Here is a 9,313-nt window from a genome sequence, read left to right as displayed (position 1 = left end):
AAAGATAAGAAGCATCAATTCTTCATTATGGCATCTTAGTTCATTGATTGCTTTCTCATATGTGCCTTGATTAGGGGGCTCCAGCAGAGTGAGTGACCCCTTGCTCAAGCCAGTGACCTTGGACTCAAGCCAGCAACCTTGGTTTTCAGGCCAGTGACCTTTGGGCTCAAGTCAGCAATCACGGAGTCATGTCTATTATCCCATGCTGAATCCAGTGACTCCGTGCTCAAGCTGGTGAGCCCACACTCAAGCCGGATGAGCCTGTATTCAGGCCAATGACCTCAGGGTTTTGAACCTGGGTCCTCAGCGTCCCAGGCCAATGCTCTACCCATTACATGACCACCTGGTCAGGCCATTGTTTGTTTCTTACATGTATCCTGAACAGGGGTCTAACCCACAACCTTGGCACATTGGCACATTGGGACAAGGCATCAACCAACTAAGCTGCCTGGCCAGTGCTGTCTGTTCCTAGTTTGTTTGCTTGTTTTGCTCTTTAGATTCCACGTGGAAGTGAAATCATATGCTATTTGTCTTTCTCTGTCTGACGTATTTCACTTAGCACCCTGGTCGTCAAACTGCGGCTCATAAGCCACATGCGGCTTTTTGGCCCCTTGAGTGCAGCTCTTCCACAAAATACCACATGTAGGCGCTACCTCGATAAGGAATGTACCTACCTATATAGTTTAAGTTTAAAAATTTGGCTCTTGCCTGACCAGGCAGTGGCGTAGTGGATAAAGCGTCGGACTGGGATGCAGAGGACCCAGGTTCGAGACCCCGAGGTCGCCAGCTTGAGCACAGGCTCATCTGGTTTGAGCAAAAAGCCCACCAGCTTGAACCCAAGGTCGCTGGCTCCAGCAAGAGGCTACTCGGTCTGCTGAAGGCCCACCCATGGTCAAGGCACATATGGGAAAGCAATCAATGAACAACTAAGGTGTTGCAACGTGCAATGAAAAACTAATGATTGATGCTTCTCATCTCTCTCCGTTCCTGTCTGTCTGTCCCCGTCTATCCCTCTCTCTGACTCACTCTCTGTCTCTCTCAAAAATTAAAAAAAAAAAAAAAAATTGGCTCTCAAATTCCAATTGTTGTACTGTTGATATTTGGCTCTATTGACTAACGAGTTTGCTGACCACTGAATAGCACAATTCCCTCTAGGTCCAGCCATGGCTATTGCAAAGGGTAAGACTTCATTCTTTTTTTATAGCTAAGTAATATTCAATTGAATATATGTACTAGAACTTTCTTATCCACTTGTCTGTCAACGGGGACTTGTGTTGCTTCTATACCTTGGCTATTGTAAATAATGCTGCAGTGAACATAGGGGTGCATGTATTCTTTCAAATTAATGTTTGGGGGTTCTTTGGATATATACCCAGAAATGGAACTGCTAGGCCATAAGGCAGCTCCATTTTTAAGTTTTTTAAAGGAAACTCCATACTGTTTTCAACAGTGGCAGCACCAATCTGCATTCCTACCAACAGTGCATGAGTATTCTTTTTCCACATCCTCGCCAACGTGTTTTGTTTGTTGATTTATTGATTAGATAGCCATTCTGACAAGTGTGAGGTTCTATCTCATTGTGGTTTGAATTTCTATTTCTCTGATGATTAATGATGGTGAGCATCTTTTCACATGTGTGTTGGCTGTATGTGTGTGTGTTCTCTCTGGGGAAGTATCTATTCAGGTCCTCTGCCCATTCTTAAAATTGGATTGTTTGGGGCTTTTGGTGTTGAGTTGTATAAGTTCTTTATAAATTTTGAATATTAACTCATTTTAAATCTTGAAATCTATTTTGTCTGATATAAGCAATACCACACCTGCTTTTCTCTGTATGATATTTGCTTGACTTATTAACTTCCACTCCTTAACTGTGAGCCTTTGTTTGGAGCTGAGGTGAGTCTCATGTAGGCAACATATAGATGGGTCTTGGTTTTTAATCCATCCTGCTATCTTTGCCTTTTGATTGGTAAGTTCAGTTGATTTACATTTTGGGTGATTATTGAGATATGAGGACTTAACTATAGCAATTTTATCTTTTGATTTCCGGTTGCTCTGTATCTCTGCTCTTTTTCTCTTGTGATTTTGTATGCTATTTTAGCTTGGCAGTTTTGTATAGTTTTTTTCTGTTTCCTCTTTTCTTATGTTACGGGTCTCAATTTTTTCTTTTTGTTTTGTAATTACCATTAAGGTCTATATAAAACGTCTCATACATGACAATAGTCCTTTTTCTTCTGATTACCTCTGATCTGTCACATGGAGCCGTTCAGTCCTTTTCCTGCTCCCTTTTTATTTTGTTGTCCTAAATCATCCCTTTTTATTTGTGCATTCATTACCAAATTACAAGTAGTTGTAATAATAATAATTATTATTTTTGACAGAGACAGAGAGAGGGATAGATAGGGACAGACCGACAGGAACAGAGAGATGAGAAGCATCAATCATCAGTTTTTCGTTGCGACACCTTAGTTGTTTGTTGATTGCTTTCTCATATGTGCCTTGACCGCGGGCCTTCAGCAGACCGAGTAACCCCTTGCATGAGCCAGCGACCTTGAGTCCAAGCTGGTGAGCTTTTGCTCAAACCAGATGAGCCCGTGCTCAAGCTGGCGACCTCGGGGTCTCGAACCTGGGTCCTTCCGCATCCCAGTCCGATGTTCTATCCACTGGGCCACCACCTGGTCAGGCGTTATAATTATTTTTAGTGCCCCCCCTTTTCCTCCGTAAATCTTTACAGTGGTTTAACATCCTATTCTAAAGAAGATTTATAGTTTTTTGCTTCTTTTTTTTTCCTGTTTTTAAGTCATCTTTGTATACTTTTGTCTTTGTTTTCAGCAGAAGAGTACCTTTTATCAGTGTTTGTAATGCAGGTTTCTTGGTAGTAAATGCCTTTTTTTTTTTTTGTCTGGGAAAGCCTAGATTTCTGCTTTATCCATTACTTTATTTCTGCTTACAGTAATATACTTCATTTCACACCCCCTTTGTATTGTCATACTTTGATGTATGGATGAACCCCATAATAAATGCTGCTTTTGTTTTAAAAGCCGCTAATCTTTTAAAGAAATTTTAGAGCCTGACCAGGCGGTGGCACAGTGGATAGAGTGTCAGACTGGGATGCGGAAGACCCAGGTTCGAGACCCTGAGGTCGCCAGCTTAAGCGAGGGCTCATCTGGTTTGAGCAAAAGCTCACCAGCTTGAGCCCAAGGTCGCTGGCTCCAGCAAGGGGTTACTCGGTCTGCTGAAGGCCCACGGTCAAGGCACGTATGAGAAAACAATCAATGAACAATTAAATATTGCAATGCACAATGAAAAACTAATGATTGATGCTTCTCATCTCTCTCCATTCCTGTCTGTCCCTGTCTATCCATCTTTCTTACTCTCTCTGTCTCCGTAAAATAAATAAATAAATAAATAAAAAGGCCTTAGTAATTCATAATCTTACCAGTATGTGAAAAGAATTCATTTAAAAAAAAAATTTAGATGTATGTAAAAGTTTCCTGTTTACTAACATAATTACCATTTCTAGGACTCATTATTTTGTACAGAGCCATTTTCCTTCTGCTTAAAGTACTTTGACATTTCTTGTAAGTCTGCTGGGTAATTTTCAACTTTTGTGTGTCTGAAAAGGTTTTAATTTTACCTTTTAGAAGATATTTTTACTGATTATAGACTTCTAGATTCTTTTTTTTTTCCTTGAAGCGTTTAAATTTGCTGCTCTGCTATGCTCTGGCTTGCATTTCCTGAGTCATTTTTATCCTCTGTTCCTGTGTAATGTCTGTATAATGTGGCCCCTGGTTTTACCTTTAAGAATGTAATAGCTGATCGATGAAAAAGAATCCTGATTTTAGTCCACTTGAACTGGGAGAGAACACTGCAGTCTAAGGCCATGAAAACACTGTAACTCAATGCCCTGTACTCCCTGAGTTTCTAATGAGTTAGTGCTTTTCTTGAATACTCTGAAGTCTGCTACAAGTTGGAATTTGTCACCTGCAGTTTAAATAAGGCAACACATTTAGATAATTGAAGTGACTCCCTTACAGGGAAGATGATGTATGTTTTAATATTTCAGGGTGTGCTGTTCAACTTTGACCTAGCTACTTGAAGCTAAGAGCTGACAGATAATGGGTGTTGTATTGGTTGCAAATGAAGTTCCTAACATTACGGGTTTTAAAATGACTAAGGACTAATCAGACTGTGAAATCAAGTGGATTTTTAGGGAAGGGACTCCTTCCTGCCACCAAAAGTTAGGTCTGTGTGATGAATACCAAGTGCAAAAGGGCTTAGTCTTTAGGTTAAACGTAGTTCTCTGCTGGCTCTAGTGTTGTCTTTCATGCTGCCTCCTGAGCAGTGCTGGCTGGGTTTTGGTGGTAAGTGGTCTGGTGAAGCTAGGGGACGGGGAGACGTCCCCGACCGGACATCGGGGAGACGTCCCCTCCGCGACGTCTGCACACTGACCGGACATCGGGGAGACGTCCCCTCCGCGACGTCGGTGCTGACCGGATACTATATGGCCAGTGCTGCAGGCTTCCCGTGGACCTGCCTCCTTCGTGTTGCAGTTTCACGTTTCCTGTCAAATTATCATCTGTTCCTTCCTGGGTGCACGTTGGAGGATAAAGCTAGTTGTTGGAAGAGAATGCACTTTAGGATAAAATGGTCTTGTCAAAATCAGGAACTAAAGAAGTTAAGCCCCAGCATGGCCTGTGGTGGCACAGTGGGTAGAAATGTCGACCTGGAACGCCGAGGTCGCTGGTTTGAAACCCTGGCTTGCCCGGTCAAGGCTCATATGACAAGCAACAAGCAAGCAATGAACTAAAGGGAAGGAACTGTGAGTTGATACTTCTCACTCCCCACCCCTCTTCTCTCTGTAAAATCAATCAAAAAGATAAAAAAAGGTTAAGCTCCAGTGCTAGTGTCAAATAACTAAAACATTTATACAGTGGTGCTTTTCCAAGTACCCTTATAATTACTTTGTTTCATAATTTACTGAATGAACAAGGATCTGGAAGAGGAAGCATGGTGGGCCAAGTGTGGTGATTCCACCTCATCCTGAAATGTGTAATTCTACAAATGTGTTCCTTTATGTTCGACTATGCTTATTACTATTGTGTCTATCAATTCATTCTCAATTTTTCTCCCTCAAACTAAAACTAAAACCATGCCATCCTGTAACTTTTTCCCACCCAGTTTCTATTCAAGTAATTTCTGGCCTGACCAGGTGATAGCACAGAGGGTAGAGCATCGGCCTGGGATGCAGAGGACCCAGGTTTGAAACCTTGAGGTTGCCAGCAGGCTCACCAGCTTGAGCTTAGGGGTCGCTGGCTTGAACCCAAAGGTTGCTGGCCTGAAGCCCAAGGTCGCTGGCTTGAGCAAGGGGTCACTGGCTCAGCTGGAGACCCCCTGGTCAAGGCACATGCGAGAAAGCAATCTAATAAATAAGGTGCTGCAATGAAAAAATGACTCTTCTCTCTCCCTTCCCGTCTGTCCCTCTCATGCTATAATAAAAAAGGAGGTAAAAAAGTTATTACTGCTCACCAGTGAATTCTCTTGAGTTACTTCTCAGACCCTGCAGCCCTGTTCTGCCCTCACCATTCCAGGGACACTTCCCTGGCAAAGATTACTAAAGATGTATTTGAAGACCTTTTGCCCCTCTAAACCTAATGTCAGTGTGACCTTGGTCTCATTATCTGGTATTTCCCTTAATCTTTAATTGAATCACATCTGCAAAGTTTATTTCTGTCACAGAAATTAACAATCACTGGTTCTGGGAATCAAGATGTGGCTATCTTTTGGGGGACTATACATTCTATCAATGGCTTGCAAACAGATTTCAAGAATAGATAGAAAAACTTGAATGTAATATTTATTTGGTGAATTTACATGTGAGGTCATTTACAAAAGTAAAGATACAGACAGATGCAGCTTCAGTGCAGGTTCAAATATTTCTGAGAACAGGCAGTAGTCACGAGGATGGAATGACAGGACTGGATGGCACATGCTTGTCTCCTTGTGTGCTTTCTATGTAACCCCGAGGGGTAGAAAGGCAGAAGAGTAGAAGGAAATATCAGTGTTAATGTCGATGCAGCCATGCAAATAAAAACTTTTTTTTAAAGCCAGAGGTTATTCAGAGATGTAGATCATTTCTGTATTCAGAGGTTATCGTAGGAACATAATTTGAGAACAGAAATGCAGATTTCACATTTTCCATTATCTAGATCATTTGTTATATTTAACTGCCTCCCACTAATTAGTTAAAGGCCCCCTCAGTATTTTTCAGATTCTGAATTTGGAAGGGAGTCGTTTCTAATAGTTTCTAAAAAGACAGCATTTAATAGACAAAATCGTTTTGGTTTTAATAGGCTAAAGCACCCTTTAAGAGAGGGGTAAACTGCTCCTTTACTCCCAACAATGTAAACTCTAATTAGATTTAATTTTCAGAACAGTATAACTAAAGGCTTGGTGTTTTCTTATTCTCAGGCTTAAACCTCTCCCCACCCTGAATATCTCAAAACAAGAGACCAGAAAGAACACCAGAAAATGCAGCATAAGCAAAAGGATGGTCTATAAAAGTGATAACTGGAAAAACCCCCGATTTCTAAGTAAGAGGGTAAAGAGGTAAAATGAACAGAAGTCCGCTGTCGGTATCCCTAGGGAAGCCCTGGATGGGGGCAGTCACCCACACGTAGAATTCGAGACCAAGGCTAGCTCAGAACTAAAAAGCACTCCACATGTCCTCAGCATCTTTGAAAATACTGGCTCAAAATTCCTTAAGCACATTTAGCCATAGCTGAAGCACTAAACTTCAGGAAATATACTGCTCACAAAAATTAGAGGATATTTTATCGCTTCATATTCATTTTGAAGTATTCCCTAATTTTTGGGAGAATACTAGGCTTCTGGCTTCAAGAATTATGGCCTTTTAGAACCTCTAGCCCCATTTCATTAGAAATTTTAAGCTTATTAAATACTCCCACATCTTACACTCCATCTTTATACAACCACCCAACCTGCATTTTCTTTAAAATACACTATTTAAAAGTACTTATTACAGAAAATAGCTACAAGCAACTAAAAACACATGTCCCTTTCACTTGACCTCTTCCCCGCCCACTCTTCCATGAATAGTTGTCTTCCAGCTGCTGTGGACTTGCAGAATGACGTACTCTACCCATCAGAGTCGAAGGGGGTCAGAATGCTTAATACTCGCCACTGAGTATGCTTTACACAATCGGAGACACTGTGCATGCTGACAATAGTTTTTAAAGGTCTCGCAATTTTGCTTCCTTAAGAACAAAACCCCACTTGTTTCCTTAAAATCAACCAAAAGGGATTAACTGAATCTAAAAGAAACCTATTTGACAGCACTATGTTAAAAAAAAATACATGCTGTAAAATACTTATATTACACACATATATATACATAAAGACGCAATAATCCAGAACATAATCATCCCCCAACTTCCTCAAAATAGAAAAAAACAAAAAACAAAACAAAACATAAACACATCAACAAATCAAAGTTTTTATTTGCATGGCCAATTATCATTTGCTCTCTTTGCAACTTTTATTTTCTAACCCTTTAACGGTCTAAGCTTCTGCTGCAGAGAATAAAAGCTGCAACCCCGCGCACTCCTTCGCAGTCACTCCCACACCTAGACAGGAAACGGATGTAGTAACGCATGACGAGCACAGACAGGAAATACTAAGTTCCACCATTCAATACAGTTCATGACAGTGTCTTTTGGATTCAGTTGAAGAGGGGGTAAACTTTTAAAAAGAGGGTCATGTTCCTGCCCCCTGTTTTATAATGTTGGTGGTTTTAATCCGTATTTCTTTGCGACTTCTGTCTGGGCATGGGCGGCATCACAGAGTGAGTACAGATGAGCCATCTCCATTTCCGATTTGGCCAGGTTAATAGCTTTGTTGAACATGTCAATGGCTTTCTCCATATTTCCTCTAAAAAAACAAAAATTTGAAATGTCTCATTCAACAAGCATGCCACAAAATGCGATGAAGTGACATTACATGGAGTCTGACCAGTAAATTTCACTATGATTCTAATAAAATGCTTCTTAATAACAAAACAATGCACACAAAAAAGCGCTCATGAATCTTCGCTACAATGACAAATGCTATATGCTTATTACTGTAGCGATTGTAGTCTTGTTTGAGAGACGAGAGCGGTGAGAGTGGAGAAATGACTATTTACAATGCCCCAGTCTGGTTCCTAAGTCCTAACTGCTTCTGCATCACAAGGCTCCTGTGGAGAAGTGACAGCCTCAGGAACATTAACAGTCCCCGGGGACCTTCCCCTCCCAGGTCCACACCCTGTGCACCTGCACCCTCGTCACACAGTATATACGCCCATATATATATACACACCCATACCTGCACATAACGATCAGGTTATCTAGTGCCTTTCTGCTTGATTCTGGTCAAGGACTCACCTTTCTGAGGCACAGTTCATATCTAGTATCTTCATGAAAACTATTTCCCTTCTCTGTTCTATAGTTCTGTGGTCATTCCAATCATAGATAAATGTACATTTTGTTTATACCACAATCTTACTAGATCCTTAAAGGACAACTCTCAATTTCTACAATCTTTTAATGCCTGGTAATTAGTACCTGATTTTTGAGTAAATAGAATATCCTTGATCAAAAATAATACTTTACCTTTTATAGTCTAAGTATGGTTTGGCTTTATGTATTTCCCAAGAACCAAGAGCTGTTTTGAGTAACTAGTATTAGCTATGTGTATGCATACATGCATGTAACCTTTTTTTTTTTTTTAATGGAGTCAGAGAGAGGGACAGACAGGGACAGAAAGGAAGGGAGAGAGATGAGACATATCAATGCATCAATTCTTCTTTGCAGCACCTTAATTGTTCATTGATTGCTTGTTCATTGATTGCTCTCATACATGCCTTGATTGTGTGGCTACAGCAGAACAAGTGACCCCTTGCTCAATCTAGCAACCTTGGGCTCAAGCAGAGACCTTGGGATTTCGAACCTGGGTCCTCTGCGTCCCAGTCCGACGCTCTACCACTGCGCCACTGCCTGGTCAGGCCATGCATATACTCTTACAATATTTATTATTAAGTCTCTAATACATATTTATGCCAGTTAGACTCTAAGGAGGACAGTGTTCCACTGGGGTGACTAATCTACTACAATAGATTAGTGGTAGACTTAAAATAACTCCAAGAGTTCTGATACTAGGTAGACAATAGATTTGCTAAATTGTAAGATAATCAGCAATTTCATTCATCCATTCATATTTATTTGTAAGGCAGGATTTATTTATTTATTTATTTATTTAT

General features: G+C 40.7%; 1 protein-coding gene across 1 annotated transcript in view; it reads right to left on the bottom strand.

Moving 5' to 3' along the window:
• Window positions 1-5,841: 5,841 nt before the first annotated feature.
• The window catches only part of TOMM70 (translocase of outer mitochondrial membrane 70), a 48,759-nt gene continuing 45,287 nt past the window's right edge, over window positions 5,842-9,313 (bottom strand). The window contains exon 12 of the mRNA XM_066241068.1: window positions 5,842-7,947. Coding sequence (XP_066097165.1) covers window positions 7,794-7,947 — 154 coding nt within the window. The 3' untranslated portion in view covers window positions 5,842-7,793. The remainder of the gene's footprint in view (window positions 7,948-9,313) is intronic.

This window comes from Saccopteryx bilineata, chromosome 8 (assembly GCF_036850765.1).
Source record: "Saccopteryx bilineata isolate mSacBil1 chromosome 8, mSacBil1_pri_phased_curated, whole genome shotgun sequence".
Taxonomy (NCBI): domain Eukaryota; kingdom Metazoa; phylum Chordata; class Mammalia; order Chiroptera; family Emballonuridae; genus Saccopteryx; species Saccopteryx bilineata.
Note: the sequence above shows the minus strand (reverse complement) of the source record. Positions and strands in the feature narration are given on the sequence as shown.